Source organism: Gorilla gorilla, chromosome 9 (assembly GCF_029281585.2).
Source record: "Gorilla gorilla gorilla isolate KB3781 chromosome 9, NHGRI_mGorGor1-v2.1_pri, whole genome shotgun sequence".
NCBI lineage: Eukaryota > Metazoa > Chordata > Mammalia > Primates > Hominidae > Gorilla > Gorilla gorilla.
In genome coordinates this window covers 13,759,132-13,784,967 of record NC_073233.2, presented here as the reverse complement: position 1 = coordinate 13,784,967, position 25,836 = coordinate 13,759,132, and the positions used below count along the sequence as shown (strand labels likewise).

Below are 25,836 nucleotides of genomic sequence, written 5' to 3'. Positions count from 1 at the left end.
AAAATTACAAACCAGCTGTAGTTTTAAGCAAAATACATTGCAGCCTCCACTGGATCATTGAAAAGTCGGTCACGACCAGCACAGACGCCCACTAGGACCCATCAAAAAGGGAGCACAGCCCTTGAAGAAGTTCATTCCCAAACCTCAGGGAATATGTTCTGGCAGCATTGTTCTACATCCTGGTGCCTCACTGTCACTGCACGCTGCTCTCTCCTTGCAGCTGGAAACCCTTCTTCCTCCCCTAGGAAGATTTCTCAGACCCGTCAGTTCATACTGATCTCTCACCCTGAGGATTAGAGAGCAGGCTGAGCAAAAAGAGGCACTATTAAATCTCAGCCCAGGGAGGATGGAGGAGCCCTCATCGACCTGCAGGTAGACTGGCTGTCTCACTACAACTCAGAGTCTGTACCCTTTTTGTAGCCAATAGGCCAAATTAGGTTCTAAATCTACTTCTATAGTAACTGGAATGTTACTTCTATAGTAAACTGGAATGGCTGCTTCCACTGATCAAATGAATCCAATCATGACCAAATTCTCTATAGAAGCTAAGCTCTTGCCTGAATAGTTATGCAAAATCCATGCATTCATTCAACAACCATCACAGAATTATGGAGTACCTCCTATGTGCCAGGTACTATGTGAAGGATTGGGTATACAATGTCAAATAGAGCAGATATGGCTCCTGCACTATTGGACTGTGGCTCTTGAATTATCCTTCACTTGACTTGGAACCTGCCAACAGTCCTGTCTGGGACATTAGGAGCTGCATCTGGAGATGAGGTGGTGGGTAGAAGAGAGTTTCAGGATGAAGTGGGCATGCTGAAGGTGAAGAACGGAGCACATGAGCTGCTGATTTCAGCTGAGCTGGCTGGAGACACTGGCCTTGGCTCCCAGGAGCCTTGTCTGCTCCGCAGCCTCTTTCATGCATTCAGCACTTCCTGAGGTGCCTACCATGTGCACAGGCTGTGCTCTCTGTGGTTCACTCCTTCTACCCCCTAAAACATGGACCCCATGCCCTATCCTTGCTGTGTGGAGCTCTTGCTAGGTATGACTAAGACAGAATACAGTACCAGGTAACACCATAACTGTTATTAAACAATCTAATTATTTTCTTATGTCTATTTCCTCAGCCAGATTGTAAATTCTGTGGGGGATGGGACCAGCATTTCCCCATTATACTTCAGTGCCAGGTAGGGTGCTTTGCACTTGCTCAGAAATATTCGGTTTAAAATAAATTCTCCAACTCCACTTCCAAAGGGGAGGCCAGGGGATTCCTTTTCAGGTGAACGTGTTAGGCAGTCGGGTCTGCAGAACAATGAGCAAATCTAGACTTCCACAAGGGCACAGCAGAATCCACTCATTCCCATTCAAAAAGTCCTCTCTCTCATTCTCATTCCTTCTTTCATTCTCATTCTCATTCATTCATTATCTCTCTCTCTCTCTCTGCTTTTCTCCCTCTCTCTCATTTTCCTCACTAGACTGTGTACTCCTGGAAGGCAGGCGCCATGTGTTTTTATCACTGAATCCTCAGTGTCTGGACATCGCGTGGTACACAGGGCCCCTAAATACGTTTTTTTTGAATGGATGTATCAATGAACCCATCAGAGTCCTGAAGAGTTACCTGCAGTGATGTCAATGGCCAGGGGAGGGCAGCAAAGGGCAGCAGAGCTGATGGCAGAGGCCCTAGGAAAGGCCTACTGCTCTTTGAGAGACAGATGCTTGGCATTGGGTCAAGGAACCCATTACCCATGTGAGTATTTGGAGATATTGAGAGCCCCAGGACTGGAGAAAACGGCTGACAGGAATCCAGAGAAGCCCAGTGTCATAAAGAAGGGGGACCAATTTGAGTGGGGAGCTGCAGAAGTGGGTGCCCAGTGCTGGGGGTGAAGGTGTGTGGAAAGAGGAGCTGAAATCCCGATTCCCAGCAAGATAGTCTAGAGTCACAGTGTTGGCAGCACGAGTCCTGTGCTGAGCTCTCTGGGACTCCAAATATGCCTGAAGGGCTTTGCCTCTCTGGTTCTTGAAATGACAAGTGGTCCGAAAGACGGGTCTGACACCATCCTCCACCCTGGTTTGCGCTGCAGAAGAGTGGGAGGAGAGAGCCAAGAGCAGGCCACAGCTGTATGTGTGTGGAGACGTGTTCTCCAGCCCCTCTTCGAGTCCCACCACAGGGGTGAGAAATGGCAGCATTGGGTCTGTAGAGGAAAAGCTCCTCCCCTCAGCCATTTTCACTGAGAGCAGAGCGTTGATGGCATGTGCAGAGACATGGCAGGAGGCAGTGGGGTTGCTGGGATCATCTCTTATCTGGAGAGTTTCTCAGTGGGCGCTGCTGGTCTGGCAAGCTTTGAGATTCAGATTTCATTTGCTGCCCTGTGGTGTCTGTGCTGGCTTGAGCTTTTTGGAATAGGCTACAAAATGGTTTGCTCCCAGGAGGTGGATAATGGAGTGCAGAGTTGTCATGAGAAGAAATAGGGTGCCTGTGGGGGAGAGTCATAGCTGGAAGGTTGGCTGGGTATTGCCAGGGGAGAAGAGGATGGTGTTTTTCTTGGTGTCGCAGAAGAAGGGATCCATCTTCAGGGCTGAACCTGTTTGGCCCACACAGTCCCATTCCTTTTGCCAGTGACTGCTTCAAAAATTGGCATACTTCTGGCCATGATGTGTGTAAGGAGCCAGTTTGCTGGGCACTTGAATAATTTTTTCCTTGCTCTTAACAGAGAGCTACAAGAAGTGCGTTTTCCTGTGGCTACTTTCATGTCTGGATGCAATGCCTAGACCTGCATCCATCTTGCGACCAACCTGAAGATGAATAGAAAGGAAGGAAGGATGGCCCAATAGCCTGGGAAGAACTGGTGTTCCTGATACCATCATTAACCACAGAATCTACAATCCCGGAACCCCCCATCCTTAACCATGGAATCTACAATCCTATCTCTAGACCCTTTGTCCAGATGCTACAGTTTCTTTGTTCAATCTAGTTTGTGTCAGGATTTCTGTTCATTACATCAAAAGTATTCTAATACTTGTAGCAAAGCAACTGGAGAAGTTTTCACTTTGTCTTTAACCAAAGAAGACTTCCAGGAAACATCTCCTCAGTGGGTTTCTCCCCTCACCACTGGATTTTTCTCTCTGTACTAGTGCTTTGATTTGTTTTAGGAGTCTCACGTCTCCACCTGTCATATTTCCCTGGCAGGCTCATTTCTGCTAATGCCCACAATATGTGTATCAATGAGCTTTCAACGTTAGGTACACAGCTCTTCAGGCATGTCTAGCACATTAATCTGTCTGCTTCTAAGTGGTCTGTTGACATGTTTGGGTGCCAGTTATATCTACAAGGCTGTGATCATTGTCCTGGGTTATTCTGTTTGTTCTCTCTGCAGGATGCATTAGGACACCCAAGGCCATGGCCATCACTTACATCTAGGATTCAATCTTATCTCCTGTGAATCACTGGAAACCTCCTGTCCTGGAACCCTTTTTTCCACATCCCACTGGATGTCATTCATAGCAACTGGTCTTGTGGGTTGTCTATTTTATTGTGTTGTCTTACTCTTCCTCCTGGTATCAGTTTTTAAATCCTCTTGATGAGATCAGCTGATCAGTCGCTAAGCAACATAGTCCCCCATGTCTTTGTAAGATTCTCTGCACTCATGGCTAGAATGATTTATTCTGGTATCTTAAGCTGTGTTTCAGAACCTCATTCTAAATATCAACCTATTCTTGTAAGTCCACTACTGATCATCTTTAGATATTCTTCAGTCTTCCAGAGTTCCAAAGGGCAGTAGGAAGAAGCAATGAAAATACCACCTGTATTCTCACATCTTTCATTGTTCCACTCAAAAAATACCACCATGTTCACTTCTGGTGGAACGTTTATGTCCATGAGAAGCAGTGGCTTTGAAGAGTTTTGGCAGACTATGGTGCCTTACTCAACATTGGGAAGGTATCTTGCCATCAGACCTTTTGGGTCTCCATGAAACTTCTTATACCCCCTCTAGGAAAAGTCACTAACTGTGATCTTACTGAGCTTCTAAACACAGCATTTTTTTTACGCTTAAGTGAGCGGGGGTCCTCCTCATTTGTGCTTCTCTTCTTGTAAGGGTGACTTCCTCCCAGTAGGATGAATCTCATGCCTATTTGTGTTATTTTGCTAATTCCAGCTTCTTTTCTACTCAGGGGGGTTCCGACTCTTTTAAGGTCTCATCTTCAGCACTTCTAAACTGTGGGAAACTATGGGAAACAAATGGAGTGACCAAACACACCATTCATCACTGTGCTTCTGGACAGCTGCAAGTCCATACGTGTTCCGGTGAGTCTTCAGGTTGTACGGGAACAGAGGCTGAATCAAGGTAGTTCAATGAGAGTCCAGATGGGAGTGCTTATGGTGTTCTATAATAAAGTACTCATGGAACAATAATAGAAATGGATTCTTAGAGAAGCCCAAGAGAAGGAACTATGATTGCCTCATTTCCCTGACATTTCTAAGTTTGGTGGCATAATCTAATCGACCCAACCCACCTTGGGGTGCCAGGCCATGTCATAAGTCACTGGACAGCCCATAAACAGGTTTCTGGGAGCATGTCCCCATCTTTATCCAATCACCTGTGGCCAGGACATTTTACAAACCTCGGTGGTTAGGGCTGCTTGTTCAACAGATATTAGGGGTGAAGTTGTACATGCATGCAGGGGAGGCTGAGATGGTAGGCACCGTGAATAACATGTTCCAGGGTGGGCTCTGCCTCTTGTCTGCTCTGTAACATACCCCTGCTTCCTTGTCCTGACCTCTCATTTACTAAAGTCTGATTTCCAGCTTTGAAGTCTCTGCCCAATCTCTCCAGCCTTCTGCTCATGTCTTCACCTCCTACCTTGCAGCCTGTCTTTTGACTTGATGTTGCTTGACTGCAATTCCTGTGACTTGGCCTTGGGGTCCACTCCCATGAAATGCTTCTCTGGCAGCCTTGGCAGGTGTGTCCCAGTGTTCCTGAGTTCCAGTGTTCCTGGCTGTGTCCTTGCACCAGAGCAGGCTGCTTGAGATTAGACATGCTCCTCCCTCCTATCAGTCCACCTTGGCTCTGACACTTTCCTCAGCCTCCTTTTCTTTGTCTGCTGGAGCAGAGCAAAGTTTCCCAGAAGGTTTAAATTTACATTCTTGGTCAAGGTCTCACACCATCATGACACTGAAGCAGATAGAGTGACTTCCTTCTCTTCTAAGCTGTGTGCATGCCTCCATGCCCCTACTAGTTTGTATAATTCCAGTTTCTATAATTTCTTCCATTCTTTCCTGAAACTTTGTGCTTTCTGTTAAAGTAGGTTTTTAGGGATATTTTTCAGGTCGGTTCATCCCTCTGAATGTCTTGGGTTTGTCTGATTGAAGCCAAATGGACACAGTGAGTGTTCCCCTTCTGAGTGGAGGGAGGTGGCTCTTACATCACCTTTGGGTCCTTTAGAGCTTTAGAGTAAATGCTCAAAGACTGCCCACAGCTGGATTTGCTGGCTATGAATTAGATCTGGGAGGAGAGGACTTAGCAGGAAAAAGCTTCTGTATCTAATGCTGAAATCAGAGATGAAGTCTGAACAGAAGTGCGACATCCAAGAGTCAGGGGCGGGATGTAGGAGGTGCATGGGATGACAGGGGCGGGGCTCTGATCTGAGAAGGGCAGTTTCAATGTGCACAGCAGAGCACTGGGGAGGGGATGTGTTGTTCCATACAAGCTGATGGAAGTTGATAGAAGAATAAGGAACAAGGCTTGGATGGTGGCAAAAGACCTACCTGCACCAATGTGAAAAAAGGGGCCTTTTCAAGGCTGAGCCAGGTTGGAAGAGGGCAGAGCTGCTTCCAGGACACCAGAGAGTGCAGCAAGTATGCAGAGAAAACCTGGACACCAAGATACCTGGGAGAGAGGAGGCAGATGGGTGGGCCAAAGTTCTGGTAGTTGGGAAAGGTGATAGAAAGCACTGCATTAATGCTGGGTCCTCTGCCCTTGTACTAAGAGCAGCACATGGCTGCCTCTGAATCCTGCCCATGGAGTAACATTTGCTTCCATATGCCACAAAGATGAGATGGGGCCCTGATGTGCCTGTTATAGGAGGGCAGAGCATCCTGTGTGCTCTGTGAGAAGAGCTGGGCCACGTATCTCCAGGTCAAAGCCCGCACAGCAGTTATCCCCTCCCTCTCTTGTATCTTCAACCTTTCCTTTCCTATTGGGAAGGATTTCCGTATTTCCAAGAGCCTGCTCAAGTGGGGTCAGCATGTGTCTCTGGTCACCACCCTCTCCCCTGTGGAAGGCTGACAACTCTCCCATGTATACAAAATTTGAAACCACCAATTATATGATTGACACTATTACACTGGAACAATTTCCTGTCAGACTCCCCCACCAGACTCTTTACAGGCCGGTGCTTCATCTACATCTCTCTGTCCACAGCACTTGGTGTAGTATTCACAACCTAGCAGGAATGAAAGAGTCCGTGTGGAGTCAAGCACCTCAGGGAACCCCTTCATAGCAGTGACACATACCTCCAACAAGAATTGCCTCTTCCTTCCTTCTGTGGCTTTGCACAGCATTTTTCTTTAATTATAAACACAGTTGGTCTCTCTATGCTGTTTAGGCTAAGCACAGCACAGCTTCAAACTGGAAGGTTAAATATTTGTGGTAAAAATAACTTATTTGTGCCCATGCAAATGTGGCAACACAAACTCAGGCATGTAGTGTTCTATGCAGAGAAGCTAAAACCAAGGAATGACATTAATTTCCGGTGAAAATATGTGATGACAATCTTAGAATTCTGGCTTTTCAGAAAAAAAAAAAATCACTCTAGAGGGTCCTAAAAATATGGGCAGTTGGTGATGGGTCCATATTCCTTCTTATCACTCCCACACTGGATCCAAATACAGTGGTCATTTTCAAAGTGCATATCACACAGTGTTTTTTGAATCCATAATGGGCAGTGGCCCATTATGGGTTTGTGAAATTAATTTAATGATTGTGACCAGTAGTCTATTTTTAATGAAAAAAAATAAAAAAGTGCATCACGTTATGTGTATTAATTTCGTGAAACTTTTGTTTCAGTTTTATATCTATGTCCATGTCATGATTGAAATGTATATCTAAATGTGAATCAATGCCAAGAACATTTGTGGCACACTGCTCCCTTCCATGTAGAACTGGGGACTTATTGAAATACTGTGCTACACCTTACATTCTTAACACTAAAGTCTTTGTGAAGCACTGGAAATTCCAAAAGCCAGAGAAATGAGAAACTTGGGCTATCTCTGGAAAAGTTATCCTTATTTAAGCACTACAACAGAACAATAAAAAATAAGCTACTGGAAAGCCTGGGTAGAGTTACAGTTTCCCAGAATCTTAATTGGCTGCAGAAAGGAAACAAACACTTGTCCAGCATCTTTCACTGCTTTCACCAGATATTATGCTAGGTGCTTTCATGTATGTTGTATCATTTAATCATCCTCACACAGTTATCTAAAACTAGCTACTAATATCCCCATTTTACAGAGGAGGAAATGAATCCTCAGAGAGATAAGATAATTTGCTCAAGCTCAGCAGCTCAAAGTGGCCGAGCTGTAATTAGGTTCCTCTTCCTGTTAGACACTAGTAACAACAGCACAACTGAGGTCGTCCACCAGGAAGTTGAGCTGGGTCACGTCTTCCTCTTTGATTAAATGATTTTGCTCTCCTCAATTTGTCTGCTTCGATCACAGTAGCTCTTGCATTTATCTGTTTTAGACCTTCAACTTTCAAATTAGATTTGACTTCATCAAAGAATTTGGCCAAAAACAAACAAACAAACAAACAAAAAACCAACTGGACACCACTGTATTAAACAAGTAATTTAAGTCTGTGTGTATGCTTAAGTTTGCTAAGAGCTCTTACATTTGTACATATACATGCATATAAACAGCATATTACAAATAATCGAGAAACATATAGGAGCACCATGGACCCTCAGTCTGAGATCCGACTAAGCAACTTCTCATTTTACAATTCAAATGCAAATCCATGTTAATCCTACTGAAGATACTGTCCCCACTTTCCCTCCCTCCAAGGCCACCAAATTCCTTTCCCTGTGGCTGGCTGCTGCACCAACACTTCTCTCCCTTTTCCTAACCTGCTCTTTCTTCAGTTTCTTTACTGCCTGGAAGGAACCTTATAGGTAACCTACTACCCTACCCACCTCAATAGCAAGCATGTCCTGCTCAGCAGCACAGAGCCTTAAAAACAGAGGCCACCTAATGTTCTCTTAGCATGGAGTGGGTAGTGATGGTGGAAGGGCTCAGTCCTTAAATTCCAAGCCCTCCTCTCTAAAATTGGAATGGGTGAAGTCCTGAATCTGGCCCAGATCTGTTTCTCCTATAATAGTCCTGGCTCACCATTATTCCCTGTCTCATGGAGTTCTCTTCTGGTCTTTTCAGCTGATTTTCTTTTTCTTTTTCTAGATGAAGTCTGGCTCTGTTGCCCAGGCTGGAGTGCAATGGCACAATCTCGGCTCACTGCAACCTCTGCCTCCTGGGTTCATGCAATTCTCCTGCCTCAGCTTCCCAAGTAGCTGGGATTACAGACATGCACCACCATGCCCAGCTAATTTTTGTATTTTTAGTACAAACAGGGTTTCACTATGTTAGTCGGGCTGATCTTGAACTCCTGACCTCAAGTGATCCACTCCCTGCAGCCTCCCAAAGTGCTGGGATTACAGGCGTGAGCCACTGCGCCCGGCCTTTCAGCTGATTTTCTAATCAAGAAGTTATATCAGTCTTTGTCTGCAGTTGCTCAAGGACTCTCTTTTAAAGTGCTGAGACTATCCACCTCAGCTATAGCACAGGGCTCAGCACTGTATTTCCAGTTATGGAATACAGTTATTTCATATATGTTATATTATTCTTAATTCTGTCCCTAGTTCCTGCTACTGAGGAAGTCCATACTCAGCAGGACAGTCTCCTGGTCTGCCATGAATTCAAACACAATCTGTAAAGACAGTGAAGGAAGCTACATCTGTGCATGGGGGCTTTAGAGAATTATTGGCTTGAAGCAATAAGAGGAACATCTGGGCTGAGTAGTCCTCGAAGACTCTCATGTGATTCAAAAGTCCTTTTCTTCCTTATTATTTCCTCTCTTGCTATCAAGCATCTCCTCTGGCAGCAGCAACTGGAACTAAAAGTGATTTCTCTATAACAGCAAGCAAGTTTCTCATGGCCTTTGCTATTAACTCTTTCATGCCTGCTGGCCTGCAAAAGAATGAGGAGGGCTGGTGCTGGAGCAGATGGCGCACTGTGAGTGATGGTTTAGATTCTGCCTGGACTCAAACCATTTGGTTGATGGCAGGAACCTTGATTTTCCCCCTTCTTATCCTGAGAGTGTAGGGTTTCTCTGAATTATTATTTCTTTCTTTGCAAGGATCCCTGGATCCTCATTCCTGGTTCTAGGTAAGTGCACATTCATGTGATATATTGGTTCCATACTAGGCAATGGAAGTGCCACATTATCTGTAAGGAGCCAGGAGAAGAGCCATTAGCCCCAATCCTGGGAACGAACTTTCTGTAACTTTAAGAAACATAAAACTTTAAATGCAACTGAAAGATTATATTCTGTCACCTCCAACTACTCACCCATAAATACAATAGGCACCATGGAGGCTAGGATAAAGTGCAAATTTAAGATTATAAGTGTGCTTATAATAAATATTGACAACATCATGCCTTCAATGTTATCAATGTTGATGGCACCCTGCAGGCCCAAGGTAGAGAGGTAGAACTGCTCCCCTGGCTGCCCTGCCAGGCTTTGGGGTCATGTGATACGATCTTCCATAGCCACGGGGCCTTGGTTGTCAACTCATTCCTGAACTTTGTGTGCCAAAGTGAGTCCAGCTTCCACACCCTTCACCTCCACCACCAGGCTGATCCAGACTGCCAGGCTACGATACTCCAAGCAGGATCCTACCTTGATCTTAAAAACTTCCTATGAAGAGCTCTACCATCATGTTTTCTAAAACCAGAAGCCCACCCTAATCCCTGCCTGGCTTTTGGTTCCTTCATTAGAGGCAATCACTGCCATAGAGAGCCCCACTCACTATCCCTCCATAGACGCTCTAGAACTAGGTTGGGAGCACGAGATGCTCAGCCTTTATATTTTGTTATCTTGAACCACATGGGAGTCTTTGAGGACTACCCAGCCCAGACATTTCTCTTATTACTGCAAGCCAATAATTCTCTAAAGCACCTAAGCACAGACGTAACTTCCTTCACTGTCTTTACAGATTGTGTTTGAATTCATGGCACAGCAGAAGACTGTCCTGCTGTGTATGGAGTTCCTCAGTAGCATGAACTAGGGACAGAATTGAGAATAGCACTAACACCAGAAATACAGTGCTGAGCCCTGTGCTGTAGCTGAGGTGGATGGTCTCTGACTCTGTGGGCCTCTCTGCAGCCAGTCCAATTCCTGTCTTTCTCTTGTGAATAAATGTTGCTGGCTCCAACTCAGCCTTATTTTTTGATGTGATTCTGACTCCAGTCATTAAGGGGGATGTCTTAGTCCTTTTGGGCTACTATAACAAAATATCTTAGATTGGATAATTTATAAATGACAGAAATTTATTGCTCACAGTCCTTGAGGCTGGAAAGTCCAAGATAAGGTGCTAGCTGATTTGGTGTCTGGTGAGTGCTAGCTCTCTGCCTCATGGATGGGGCCATCATTCTGTGTCCTCATATGGTAGAAAGGGCAAACAAGTTTCCTTGGGCCTCTTTTATAAGGGCACTAATCCCATTCATGAAGGCAGAGCCCTCATAACCTAATTGTTTCCCACCTCTTAATACCAGCACATTGGGGATTAGGTTTCAACGTATGAATTTTGGGAGGATGCAAGCACTCAGACCATAGCAGAGAGAGAATGCAGATAAAGCCCAGCAAAAAGCACAAGCAGATGTGGATGTATTTGGATCCACTTCTCCGTTTCCATTTCCAGGACTTCATTAAGCATTAATAACAGGAAGAAAAATTCAGAGTGTTCATATTTTAAAATTTATAGTCAATCTTAATCCCTTTGGATGGTATTTACTTTCTTGATTGGTATATTAGTCCATTCTTGCATTGGTATAAAGAAATATCCAAGACTGGATAATTTATAAAGAAAAGCAGATTAATTGGTTCACCGTTCTGCAGGCTATATAGGAAGCATGGCACTGACATCTGTTTGGCTTCTGGGGAGGTCTCAGGAAGCTTTTACTTATGGCAGAAGGCAAATAGGGAGCCAGTGTGGCAAATGGCAGAGCAGGAGCAAGGGAGGTGGAGGTGCCACATACTTTAAACCAGATCTTGCAAGAACTCACTCACTAGCATGAGGGCAGCACCAAGCCATGAGGGATATTATCCAAACACCTCTCACCAGGCCCTACCTCCAACATTAGGGTTCCCAATTCAACATGAGATTTGGGCAGGGACAAATATTTAAACTGTATAATTCCACCCCAGCCCCTCCCAAATCTCATGTTCTTCCCATATTGCAAAATACAACCATGTGTTCCCAATAATCCCCCAAAGTCTTAGGTCATTCCAGCATTAATTCAGAAGTTCAAAGTCCAAAGTCTCATCTGAGACAAGGTAAGTGCCTTCTACCCATGAGCCTGTAATATAAAAAATCAAGTCATTTACTTCTAAGATACAATAGAGGTACAAGCATTGGATAAACATTCCCACTCCAAAAGGGAGAAATTGACCAAAAGAAAGGGGCTAGAGGCTCCATGCAAGTTTTAAACCCTGCAGGGCAGTCATTAAATCTTTTTTTTTTTGAGATGGAGTCTCACTCTTGTTGCCCAGGGTGGAGTGCAATGGCACAATCTCAGCTCATTGCAACCTCTGCCTCCCACGTTCAAGCTATTCTCCTGCCTCAGCCTCCCGAGTAGCTGGGATTGAAGGCACCTGCCACCGCGCCCAGCTAATTTTTGTATTTTTAGTAGAGACAGGGTTTCACCATGTTGTCCAGGCTGGTCTCAAACTCCTGACCTCAAGTGATCCACCTGCCTTGGCCTCCCAAAGTGCTGGGATTACAGGCGTGAGCCACCATGCCCGACTGTTGTTAAATCTTAAAGCTCCAAAATAATCCTTGACTCTATGTCCCATATCCAGGACACACTGGTGCAAAGGGTGGGCCCCCAAGGCCTTGGGCAGCTCTGCCCCTATGGTTTTGCAGGGTTCCCCCCCCAAGGATGCTCTCGTGAGCTAGGGTTGAATACCTGTGGCTTTTCCAGGCACAGGGTGCAAGCTGTCAGTGGATCTACCATTCTGAGGTCTGGGGGCTGGTGGCCCCCTTCTCATAGTTCCCTTAGACACTGCCCCTGTGGGGACTCTGTGTGGGACCTCCAATCCCACATTTTCCCTTCGCACTGCCCTAGTAGAGGTTCTCCGGGAGGGCTCAGCCCCTGCAGCAGGCTTCTGCCTGGACACTCAGGCTTTCTCATACACCCTCTGAAATCCAGGCAGAAGCTGCTAAACCTTCACTCTGGTACCCACAGTTAAGCACCTGCAGGCTTAATGCCACATGGAAGCTGCCCAGGCTTATGGCTTGCATTCTCTTAAGTAGCAGCTGGAGGTGGACCTGGGCCCCTTTGAGCCATGGCTAGAGCTGGAGCAGTAGGGATGTGGGGAGCAGTGTCCTGAGGCTGCACAGGGCAGTGGGGCCCTGGTCCTGGCCCACAAAACCATTCATCACTCTTAGGCCTCTGAACCTGTAATGAGAGGGGCTGCTGCCAAGGTCTCCGAAATGCCTTTGAGGTCTTTTTCCCATTGTCTTGGATGTTAGCACCTGGCTCCCTTTCAGTTATGCCAATATCTCTAGCAAGTGGTTCCTCCACAGCTGGCTTGAATTTCTGTCTTGAAAAGCTTTTTCTTTTATTGCCACATGGTAGGCTGCAAATTTTCCAAACTTTCACACTCTGCTTCTTGTTTAAATATAAGTTCCAACTTTAAGTCATTTCTTAGGCTGTCAGAAGCAGCCAGGCCACATCTGGAATGCTTTGCTGCTTAGAAATTTCTTCTGCCAGATACTCTAGATCATCACTCTCATGTGCAAACTCCCACAAATCCCTAGGGTATGGACACAATACAACCGAGTTCTTTGCTAAAGCATAACAAAGATGACCTTTGCTCTTGTTCCCAATAAGAGCCTCATTTCCATCTGAGGTCTCATCAGTCTGGACTTCACTGTCCATATTACTATCAGCATATTGGTCACAACCATTTAACCAGTCTCTAAGAGAGTTCCAAACTTTCTCTCATCTTTCTGTCTTCTTGTAAGCCCTCCAAACTCTTCCAACCTTTGTCCATTACCCAATTCCAAAGCTGCTTCCACATTTTCAAGTATCTTTATTGCAATACCCCACTTCACTTCTGGTACTGCTTTTCTTGCATTGCTATAAAGAAATACCAGGGACTGGGCAATTTATAAAGAAAGGAGGTTTAATTGGCTTATAGTTCTTCAGGCTGTACCAAAAGCATGGTACTGACATCTGCTTGGTTTCTGGTGGGGCCTCAGGAAGTTTTTACTCATGGCAGAAGGCAAAGGAGGAGCCAGCATCTCACTTGGCAGAGCAGAAGCAAGGCAGGGTGGAAGGTGCCACACACTTTTAAATGACCAGATCTTGCAAGAACTCACTATCAAGAGGACCGCACCAAGCCATGATGGATATGACCCAAGCACCTCCCATCAGGCCCCACCTCCAACAGTGGGGATTACAATTCAACATGAGGTTTGGGCAGGGACAAATATTTAAACCATATTAATTGGTTTTATGACCGCTCTTTAGTAAACTTTACTAATATGAACACTTACTATTAATATGTAAAGCATCTAAGCACACACCATTCAGATCCTAAGCTATGAAGGAAAAAATCACCCCATTGTTTTCCTGCCTTATTCATAACTGCTTCTGTTTCTGACAATTTGAGTATAACTCATCATAGTGTATCATATACCTAAAAGTTACAATTGCATTATATAATTTCTCAATGAATTGTAAAGTTCCCCCTTGCTTTATAGAAACCCTCTTTTCTTTATTTCAAGCATTTTGATTATCAATATCATCACATTTTACATCCTGAATTTTATCTAAGGTGTGAAAAAAATATGTAATTCTACCACCACTGACTGAAGACTTTAAATATACATTTGAGTTTTACATAAAAATAGATAATGTAGAAATAAAAATAATACTAGAATTGCTAAAATTATTGTGTTAAAAGAGTGTAGATCTTCATTTTTGTTGTAAATAAATGAATTGCAGTACATCACATAAGACATTGAAGGGAAAGGACAGCTATGTGACTGATCTTCACTCCCGAGGAACTGTGCCTTTATCAGCTCAAGGGAGTGATCATAAAATGAAGAGCTTCCCACAGGCCCTGAGACTCCATGTAGAATTTGAATAACATATAAATGCAAAAGGAAAACAGTTTTTTTCTTAACCTTATATAATATTTGTATGTCACTAAGAGTCAAGTGTCCCTCTTTTCACCATGCTTGTTTTAACACACAATTATCTGAACATTAATAATTTGCTCCATTAGGAAAACTTTAATGGGAGTCTACTGTGGGCCACACACTTTGTTAGGTATTGGACATACCGCAGTGAGCCAGGCAGAAGAGCTGATCTCGCGACAGCTTTGGGAATGGTTCTCTTCACTCCCAAAGAACACCAACTGGGGCAGTGTGAGTGTTCACCTGTATCCTAAATAAGATGTTTTTCATTTCAAATAAAATAAATTCTGCTTAATATTGCTTACACAACAAAGGGAATATATACGTTTACATACTTATAAAGGCCAGAGGTAACACTATGTTTGGGAGAGGTTTGATTCAGGAGCTCAACCACATGACTGAGAATCTGGTTTCTTTGTATCTATGGGCTTGGTTTCTCCCTAAACCTGGATCTTCTATAGAGATCCAAAGAAGCCACAGCTGCTCCCAGGGTATATAGTGCTTTGTTTATATCCAACAAGAAAGAGAGAGCATCTTTGTCCAAACATTCACACCAAATGTTTTATAATACTCTTGGACTGAATCAGCGTATGCAGTGGTAATCCTTATGGTTAGCTTGACAGGTTTAGCCTGGAACTGTCATATGTACCATCACCAGAGACAAGGATGGAGCCAGGCTCCCTAGAATCATTAATCAGAAATCAGGGCCATCAGAAAAGGGGCTTGCTGCTGGGGAGGCAGCTAATAAATATTCACTCTGTCGGTGTATGGGTGCCCACAGGACTGGGCAGGATCTTTTGTGAGGTTCCCTTCTGCTTTTTGTTGCTGGAGTGTGAGTACTAAAACCACCTATTCCAACACAGACCCTCCATTAATTTGGCTGTACTATTCTATTGTCTTCATTACTACAACTTAAGTATTCACTCATGGGACTTCCCAATTTCTATTCCTTAGAAAGCATCAACAGTTTACACCCCAAGACTCTTTGAATCCCAGGCTCAAAATCCTCAACTTGCTGTTCCACCTCAGCTATTATATCATGACACTGATCCAATCCTAACCAAGGTCCCCACCTCCCCACTTCATCTCCCTCGTCACATGGAGAGACCCACCTTAAACCACACTTCAAAGTCTCAACAAATGAGACTCTGCCCTTCCCCTTCCATTACCTGGGAAAGCAATAAACTCAGCTTTGCCTTATCAATAGGTTGTTTTGGTGATGTTTGGAAGACAGCACTTGACAAGTGCGTCTTCTGAAAGATTCATATCCAGGAGCAGTGGGCTTCCTGAATGTCCTCTGCCAGGGTGCTCCGCCTTTGCCCCAGGCCCCATTCCCCAGAAGGGAACAGTCTTCCTCCCACCAGACTATCAGGAGGGAGTGTGTTTCTTTCAGAGAGTGGCATAAACCACTCTGGTTCATTTCATCTGCGGGGAAAGAACTGGCCTATCATGTTAGCAATCACCTCTGAATGCCATCCCTGGAGATGGAGACAGCTGATGGCTCAAGCCCATTGTCATCCACCTTCCTATTTAATAGCTATTCAAGTGTGCAGCAGGGATGCTCCAAGGCAGTGACTACTGGAGCAAGGTCATCTGTAATGACAGGAGAGTCAAGATGCAGTTGACTTTCTGTTCAGGCAGAAATGTTATTTTCTACCACATTGTCATTAACTTTTATACCTCTAGTGTTTACCCTAAGTACTCCTATGTTTTGTATGATTACTATCTCTACAAACCTTCAGAAAAGTCACAAAAGTCACCCATCCCTGACAAAGATGAGAAAATGCCTACCGTCTCTCTCTCTTTTTTTCTACAGATAATTCAATACAAGAAAGAAGATTTGCTTGGGAAGGTCTGAATGGCCCTAGCTTTGTTTGTTAACCATAACCTCTACCAGCTGGAAACACAATGCCCCACTAATACTAACAGTGCCTGCTTGTCCAAACAGCATTCTGGCCACTTACAGCAATTGACACAAATTCTAACAGGTCTGTTAATGTTTTTCAGATCCTAAACTTGTAGTAGATTTTTATGTTCTCTGCAATCAGTTTTGCTTCAGCGGCCCTGCAGGTGTTTATGCGTGCTGGCATGCTAAATCTCACCATTCAAAATAGTTTATTTTTTACAACAAAATCTGAAGAATAATTTCTTCATTTTGTCAAAAAATACCCCATTCCTATTATTTTTCTCTTCTTTATCTTCACAGGTAGATGGGGCAAAGCATTACCTTGTGTAAAACTGCTGCTAAAATATATTCCTAGTGAGAAAGGTCAACTTGTGGGCTAAAGTCCTTGTCAACTCCTGATCAGTTTTCACTTAGGGCACAGCAGTCTGCCATTCACCATTGGGATCTCTGTGTGTTTCTTCTCTCTTACGAAAGGAGATATTGAGTGCTCTAGGACTTGGCTGCCTACATCAAGTAGAGGGGGACCCTCATGATTCACTAAGGGGCCTCAGTTCTGAATATTTCTCATTATTCAAAAATGCAAAGCCATTGTCATTACGTGGCAGTTTATTGGAACCAAGGGAGGAATTGGTCCCTTTTCATGTTCTTCTCCTAAATAGAGAAAAGGTAATTAAAACTTGGAGCTTAATAAGGGCCATCTCTATTTGAACAGCCTAATACAAATCCATCCTCAATACCTTTTTATACCTTGTCTGAACTGACTTCTACTGTGTACTCCACTGCATGGGAATTCTGGAACTTTAGAACGAAGGGAACTCAATTCATTCTATATATATCTCATTCATTCATTTTTTTTCATTTGTTCACCAAATGCTAACTCAATACCTACGTAACAGAGATAATGTTCTTATTGTCTGTAAATCAGAAAATGCATGCATTGAATAAACGCCATATATTCTTGGAAGCTGAGGGCTGATAACTCAAGGTAAATGATCAGCTAGTCTCCTATGAAATAAGTATCTTATTTCATGTTACATGTAGAAATGACCATGTAACTTTATCTTAAAGCCAGGCCTTATTGAGAAAAAGGGGATCCAAATTCCAAATGTTTCCTTACATGTTGAGAGGAAACCTTGGAGGTCTGAGCATGAGTCATAGGTAGAGAGAAATCATGCTAAGATATATAGTGTTTCCACCAGACAGGAAGAGGAAGCAGAGACCCTTTGGCAGAAGAGATACAGAGAAGAGAGGAGGAGAGGTTCTGGCTTTACCGTTCAGGCTTGAAACCCCAAGTTTAGATGGATTGAGGGGGAAGCTTAAGGCAAACGTGACCCCTGGGCCAACGCAGGCTAGAGGAACAATGTAGAAATGACCATGTAACTTTATAGGCATGAAGAAGATGCCTGTGATGGCACTGAGTCTCCTGTGGCTCCCTTGTGTACCCAAATGCCTGAAGGATGTGAGAGTATTGGTTGTTAGAATTTCAGGGAATTCCACCAAGTGGGGAATGACTCTGTATTAAGGGCTGCAAAGAAAAGCTCCCAGGTCAAGCATTGAGTGGGAGGTGCTACCTGCCCTCAGGGATCCACAGGGACTTCAACAGCTGATGTGGGGTCTCATCAGCCTCAAGGTGGCCAAGTTTCTATGCTGAGACTATAGCCCACAGTTACAACAGCCATGATCCTCAGCAGCAGAGGTAGTGGTGATGAAGTCTGATGCCCAAAGACAAGCAGAACAATATGCACAGTTCCAGCCAATGCCACGAGGTAGCCTTTGTACTTCCCTATACCTAGCTGGGAGGGAGGAAGGAAGGAGAGAAGAGACTCCTAGGAAGAGGAGAAAATAATTATCCCAAAGAGACTGACATAACCTGGAAAAGACCAAGAACTACTAATTAGCAAGATAAAGTTCACTTACCTCTTCCTGTTTCTTACCAAGATGGTATGTATCCTTTTAGATAATAAATAAATTTATGTTTTCTTGCCCTATTTTAATGTGATTTAAATGTTTCTTGTTTTTTCTATTTTCATTCATAACAAAAATTTTGTTCTCAGAGACACTGAGACATGAGACACGATGCTGGACTACATGGGGCGGGGGGCACCTCATAATATGGGCAAGGTGCTGCAGCAGCATGTAGCCCTCCACGTCCCGACTGCTCACTTCTCTTTTGCCACCCCTAACGCACGTATTAGGCTTTTGCTATGTTCATTTACCTAGCCCATAAGCCACTCCTTCAGAGAGCAATGCATGGAATTGGCAGCCTTGGTTCCCCACCAATTGACAGGGGTCTGGAATTCAGGTGTTTCCAAAGACCTGCAGTCTTGGGTGCCTTAATGCTTGCTGAGTAGCAGCACTTTCTAGGACTTTCCCTATTGTATGTTTCAGTCCATGCTTTTCTTTTTTTCTTGTCTCAGTGTTCTTCCCTGCTAGTCTGGTTCTCAACAAGACCCAAGCCCTGCAACACACCCAAATCCCCTTGATGAGAACCTGATTTCCTATGTGGCTTTTCCCAGTCACCCCATGCTCTCCCCACTCCCATCTTTCCTGGTGAATTGCTCCTTTCCTAAATCTGTTGTGAATAACAATTTGGCCTTAGTGCTAAAGCCTCTCACTCCTCACTTTAAATTCCTTTGGGAAACAGTCATTCATGTTCATTTTAGACAATTTCCCTGTCCTGTGAGGACTCTTCTCAAGAAGTCTACTCCCAAAACTCCTGCTGAGGTAGGTCCAGGTCACATTTTCATGACCCCAGACCTACAGCAAATTGCACCAGGATGGACACCTAATCAAATCTTGGGCAATCAGATACATTCTCCTGGGCATATGTGGATCTCCAAGACTCCAGATAGGCCCTACTGGACACTTGATAGATAATATCTAGAGATGGTTTACACGGGCTGCTTGTGTAACTACAAGTCTGGGTAACTGACAGTTGCTGTAGTCCTTTGACTCTAAGTTTATACCCTTCTAGAGGCTGAGGGTGATAAATGAGGGCTCTGTTTATGTCTGGGCATATTGTACCATAACTGCCTTCTGGTTATACTTGGCATTATGTAATTCTGAGTTGAAGAGGGGCAGGAGGCTCAATGAGCTGGTCCCAGCAGACAGTCAGACATGCAGAACTTTTGTAGCTGTATGTACGTGTATGCACAAAGGCTGAGCTTGGAGTGAGGCAGACATCCAAAATGGGGCACGCCTTGAGTAGAACTTTGGTGTTTGGAATCCTACACCTATGCCTATAGGATAATATTGCTGATCTTGACTATATATTCTGATTGGATTCTCTTTCTTCTTTTAGAAAAGTGAAATTTCATTTAACCAGATAGTGTCTGTGTCTCGTCTTCCCACCAAACCAAGATTGGTACTTATTCATACAACAGATGTTACATGGCACTACACAGGGAAGCGATGAAAACTTGGAACTATTTCCTATTATTCTCCATGAGGCTTATGATGTTGGTCATCTTGACATACAGGAGGCAGGAAAGGTGTTGTGATATGGCCAGGCCAAAACCATCTTCTCTTGAATTGGTGGAGGAGGGTGCCGTGCTAAGGGAGCTCTTAGAGCTCTGTCATCTGAGGCCCTATGGAGGGGGTGCTCCGATTCCTAAGCCCTAGGCAGTCTGCCTGGGGGAGTTTTCACAGCTTTCCCAACCTTTGACATCATGGGGAGTAAAGGGAGCCCTACTGGCTGACCTTTGAGTGTGCAGTGAAGTCATCCAGAATCCCTGCGAGAGAAACGGATTTTTGAACTCACTGGCTTTGAAGATTCCATCTGCCACCTGCCCTGGCAAGGTCAGGGTGTATTGGATGCAACCCTGAGCAGGCTGCCAGATCTCTGCAGGGCTCAGAGTTTAGACCTAACCAATTCCTCAGCAGTGAAGAGCTTCTGCCAGGCCAGCCTCCCTCCATGCTAAATCCCAGGGCCCCCATCTTCGTTCTCCCTCTCTCTCTGTCTTCCATACACACATGCTCATGAGTGCACGCTCACATACTCTGTTATCATGAGCACTGAGATTTAATTGCTGGTTTTTGTTTTAAAGAAGACATTTAAAAGGTTCTTAGAGAGCATAACAGCAGCCTGTCTTTAAGGCCAAGGAAAAGAGGAAAGAAACAAAACTTAAATGTGTGCATCTGTGTTTAGCCAAGTACTGGATGACCCCTTCCCCCATTCTGAGATGATGGCTCACTGGGATGCAGGAGTGGTGGATTCCCGGCCTTTCTCTTATTCTCCATGACACACATGGATAATATTTCTTCATAGGACGTAGTCCCATAAGGACACACAGCAGCCCCTCAGAATGTGGGGCACACATAATAAAACCTGTAACTGAAAACTTTACTGAGTGTTTATTATGCATCAGCTACAATGCTGCATTTCATATAAATAGATTGTTTAATCCTCACCATCCCTCTTGTGAGACAGGCACTGTTATGGCCACTTTACAGATGAGAACACTGAGGTTCAGAAGGGGAAAAACAAACATCTAGTGAGTGGCAGGACAGCAATTCGAATATAGGTCCTTCCAACTCCAAAGTGAATGTTTCTGGCCAGTCTGCCTGTTGCCTCCTCCATCCTTACAGCTGCTAACAAAGCATGACCAACCTCTCCAATACTGTTTTTCATCTCATCTGGTACCATTGCCCCAATTCTGCCAGCTCAATGTTCATTTTTAAAAGAAAAAGCATCACTTCCTCTCTCAGGATGGATCTGGAGTCCCAGACGTGTACTTCAAAGAGACAGGAAGCAACAGGGAAGAGGCAGCCTCCCTCTGCCTCTGCTTATAGGAAGGTTTGCCCTCCCCCTGCTTATATGAAGGCTTGCCCTTCATATAAGCCGCACAGGCATTTCATTTCCTTAGTTCTGCTGTAACAGTTCAGAAATGACCATTGTATTGGCCAAAGTAATTTTAGCCGCTGTAACAAATGACTTCTAAGTTTCAGTGGTTTAACCCTAATGGCATCTACTTTTCAGTTACATAACTGTGGAGCACAGATTTCCAAAAAGCTGAGTGTTTGGGGTTTAAGGAATATCTCTCAGGTGAATGAATTTATATCACACTTTTTCTCCACAGTGAAGGAAAAGGCCTCCAAGGCCTGCTCCCTGCACTCTCCTTTGTGTAACTCGTGCATATACTGCCACTCAGGGGCCCGTGTGCAATACTCCGCCCAGGACTACTCCCCTGCCTAGGTCACTGAAAAAAAACTGCTTGTGCATGAATCAGGGCTCACCTCTCAGCCCTACACCACACACCTCATCCTTACCCCTTTCTCATTTCCTGTTTCCTGAGAAGCACAGAGCTTTAACACTCTCTGATACTCCTAATTACAAATAAGAATTAAAGTCAGCAATGGCTCATAAGGGTGCAAAAAGTCTATTACAACTCTTCTAAACGCCACTGCTAGTGACAGGCCCCCAAAATCTAATGAGCCCACAGATGGACTCCTTTGAGAATTCCACCAGGAGCTGAAGAAGTGAGGTATAGTTCAGTGAGCACCAGTCTCCAGCTCCTTCTCAAGTGGCTCATAGATCCTGTGGGTCTCCCTTAGGGATCAATTTTGAGTCTAGGAAAGAATGATTCTTTGCTCCTATGGCCCAGGGGCAGAACTATCCTTAAGAACCCGCAAATTAGGGGGTCCTAGGCTCTTCTTGAATACATCTGGGTGCCCTGATGGTTAGAATCCACAAACCCTGTCTCGCCTTCTCCTTCCTGCACCACCTCCAGCAAAGATGTCCCTCGGTTCCCCTGTCTGGGTTTGGGGCCTCCCTGCCTCTCCGCCTCTCCACAGCCGCCCTGTGTTCACTTCAACCAGACTCACCTGACTATCAATGGCAGGGGTGCCCACACTGGGTGAGGCTCTAGTCTTGGCCTCTCAGATGGCTTTGCATGGAAGAGCTGCCTGCACCAGGAGAACAGAGGAAAGCTCTCTGCCTGGAACCCATGCATCCTCAGTAAATAACTGCTGCTGCCCTCCTGGCTTTCCAGTTCCCGGGGGCTCAGTTCTCTTTACTTATTGAGAGCCTGAAGGAGAGATGCTTCACAATCTCCTCTAAGCACAGTAAACATCTCTCTCCTTTGCGCTTTTGTAGCACTTTATATGGATGGAAATGCTTGTATTTGTGCCTCTCGAAGATTAGTTTACATGTCATCTTTTGTTTATTTTACAGTCTGTAAGTTCTACAAGGGAAAGGACTGTTTCTTATTCACATCTGTATTTTCTGTAGCTATTATAGCATTTGACCCTCAGACATGTTACTTAGGGAGTGCAAATTATTTTTGAGAGAACAAGTTAGTGAATAAATAAGAGAGTGAATCAATGAGCAAAGATAAGTGGGGGAAGAATGAATGAGAAGTAAAGGGGGAGGGAGTGAATGCATGAGGATGTGAGTGGCAGAATGATGGCCGGTTGACTCCAGGTTTTCACTTTCCTCTTCTCTGCAAACAGAACCCTGGTTTTTAGTTGGACACATTGACACCCAACAAAAAGGTTACATTTCTAACTATCCCCTGCAACTTGACATGTCCATGTGACTAAGTTTTGTGACTAAATTAAATGTAAATAGCAGTCTTGCATGAGAATTCAAAGAGAATCAAAAAGGGAATGTGTGCCCTTTCGGCTCTTGCCCTTTTGCACATTTTGTGGCCTAGAAAATATGCAATGGTTGGAGCTTAGCAGCCATATTGTATAATGAGGGGACTTCAAGGAACAAAGCCACACTGGGACTGTGAGGCAGAAAGACAGAAGTCTAGGTCTCTTGTTGATCATGGAGCTGCTAAGATACCCCAGACTGCCTTCCTCTAGACTTTTTGTATGTAAGAGAGAGAAATAAATTCTCATTTCATTTGTTTTTAATTTATAATTGGTTGTTTTGGTTTTTATTATATGTAGTTGAACCTGATACTAACCCACTTGCCCCGAATCACAGGTTGGTGCCAGAGCTGGTCTTAGAATCAAGGCCTTATGGTTTTTCCAAAGTCAGTCTCAAGTCACTGTACGAAGGCCTGAAAGTCCCCACTCACCCACACCTTGCAGATGCCCTCCAAGTACCAACCCAAAGCCTTAACACAGAAGCAGAGAATCTTGATCTTTTAAAAATACAATCAAAATGAGGGATGATCTCTGATCAATATTCAAAACCTACCAGACTGGTGGGAAGCACAGATTCAGCCTCAAATTGAATGCAAGTCCCAACAGCCCCAGGAAATGCAACCAGGAAAAGCTGTCTATGACCATAGATCCTGGTGCACTCATACGTTTGGCAGCTCCTGCATTTCAACAGTAAAGCATTTACTCTTACGCAAAGTGGAGCATGTGGATTAGGGTCTTACCTCCACCAGGGAATGCCAGTGTGCAATGGGCTTCCGAGGATATGACAACATTTCACTCCAGTGGTCTCTGCCCAGCCTCTCAGCCTCGTTGCCTACTTGACACACGCCGATGATCTCATTGTGACCTACGCTGTGAAAATGGCCCACAATAGTTTTTTCTTAAAATTTTGGTATGTAAGATCAATAGCTACTCAATTAAACTGATGGAGGAACTGGGGACGTGGTTTTTTTTTTTTTTTTTTTTTTTTTTTCATTTCCTCACTTAAAACTACAGGCTAAGCTTCACAGCCAATAGGACTTGGGATCTAACATATACCCTGGCTGTCCTAACACTGACATGGGTCAACTTGTTTCCAAGAACCTTGTTCAAAGAACCCCATGATTTGTGCTAGGGATGCCACCTCTCGTCCTGGATCTAGGCTGGCCTCCATGTAATAAAGAGGGAGTCATCTGAAATGAGTTTCTTGCAATAATGGCTGCTCTAATTCCCACAAGAGGCAACCAAGCATGGGTGAGGGAGCAGTTTTGTGTCTGGCAGCCATGGGTCTTCAGCCCACAAACTAAGGTAAGTGAAGGAGGCTTATGGATCTTCCTGCTTCCTCTCTTTAGAGAATACTGTTATTGTCTTATACTTGTCCCTCCTTTCTTCTAAGTTCAGCTTCTTTGGCCCACTTAGTTTCCCAACTATAGAAAGATACATAGCTCCTTTGACCTTGAGGCTAATATTTCTTTTTTTTTTTTGAAATGGAGTCTCACTCTGTCACCCAGGCTGGAGTGCAGTGGCATGATCTCGGCTCACTGCAACCTCCAGCTCCCGGGTTCAAGCAATTTTCCTGTCTCAGCTTCCAAGTAGCTGGGATTACAGGTGCATGCCACCATGCCTGGCCAATTTTTGTATTTTTAGTTGAGACGGGGTTTCACCATGTTGGCCAGGCTGGTCTCGAACTCCTAACCTCAAGTGATCCACCTGCCTCAGCCTCCCAAAGTGCTGGGATTACAGGTGTGAGATACCATGCCTGGCCAAGGCTAATATTTCTGAAACTTTCCCTAGGTAGGTCCCCGCCTTGAGACATTTTTGTTTTCTCTAGAAGTATTTTTTAAAAGTCCCTGGTATAACTGGACTGATATGGCCAATTCTTTAATTCTATGGGATCCAAACTCACATACTTTCTCTTTTTTTTTTCCCTCCTGCAAAGATGAGTGATTTTTCTCCTATTTGTGTATGGAGCATAAAGGTGAGATGAGGGTAGGGAGGTCACGTGAAGGATATTTGAGTCTCTGCCCATTAAAATCAAATGCATGCAGAAGCCCCATGAATTCTGCCATGAATTTTTCCAGGCCAGATTCATGAGTTTACTGAGAATTAAATTAAGGCAGAGCTCACATAATCAGATTTGTCCATGCAGGAAACTTGGCAATAGCTTAAAAATTGCTGGCCTAGGCTTCCACAGTTGGTGGGCAATGTCCCCTACCGGGGCCTGACACTGTTGGTGTTGTTTCTTGCCCACAGGAGATGGGACAAGGTCTACTGCTCAGCATGGGCTGTCACACTCATGGGCAGCTGAGCCAACCCACGTGCTCCTTGGGTTGGAAGACTGTCATGCTTCACGCAGGCATCTGCTGGAAAGAGTGTTCAGGTCACTGAAGCTGCCTTCCTGATATTTCAGAGGTATGTGGGAAAATTCTTAGTCACAAATAATATTAGAAGTCAGAATAATTTTTTTAATAATTGTGTCCAGACCACGTGGGAGGTTTCCAATTAAAGAGAGACTTTGCATTTTAGTCTAATGACTGGTTTAACATGTATAATTCCCTGTTGGTACTTCCTTTGCATATTAAAATGACTGTTTTTCAAATCTGTCCTTTAAATACACAATTGGCTACAATGCAGGCTATAAATATCTCTTCTGTGCTGTATTAATTAAAAAGTCGAGCATCTTATACATTTTAATGTACCTTGTCATCCATACTGATTCTAGCACTTTCAGGAGAACATTTCTGTGTTTGTTTTCAGACTTAAGTAGAAGGAAACAATCTTTATTAAATACTTGTGAGAAGGAAAAAGATTGAAGTTATGTATTTGGAAATGTTGATGGTCTGGCTAAAGTAATCATTCCG

The 25,836-nt window shown here is 44.3% G+C and overlaps 1 protein-coding gene and 1 long non-coding RNA gene across 3 annotated transcripts in view; one reads left to right on the top strand and one right to left on the bottom strand.

The window, feature by feature from the left end:
• Positions 1-19,487, top strand: part of LOC109028953 (uncharacterized) — an 89,429-nt gene extending 69,942 nt beyond the window's left edge. Inside the window, exons 7-8 of the long non-coding RNA XR_008669567.2 lie at positions 2,715-4,306; positions 16,295-19,487. This is a non-coding gene — a long non-coding RNA (uncharacterized lncRNA). The remainder of the gene's footprint in view (positions 1-2,714; positions 4,307-16,294) is intronic.
• The window catches only part of SYT9 (synaptotagmin 9), a 216,791-nt gene that overhangs the window by 25,202 nt on the left and 165,753 nt on the right, over positions 1-25,836 (bottom strand). The window contains exon 6 of one of the 2 annotated variants that reach the window (XM_031007694.3): positions 23,719-23,848. In XM_031007694.3, coding sequence (XP_030863554.3) covers positions 23,719-23,848 — 130 coding nt within the window. Of the gene's footprint in view, positions 1-23,718; positions 23,849-25,836 lie in introns of those variants that run through there. The other variant, XM_031007695.3, reaches the window with a different exon arrangement.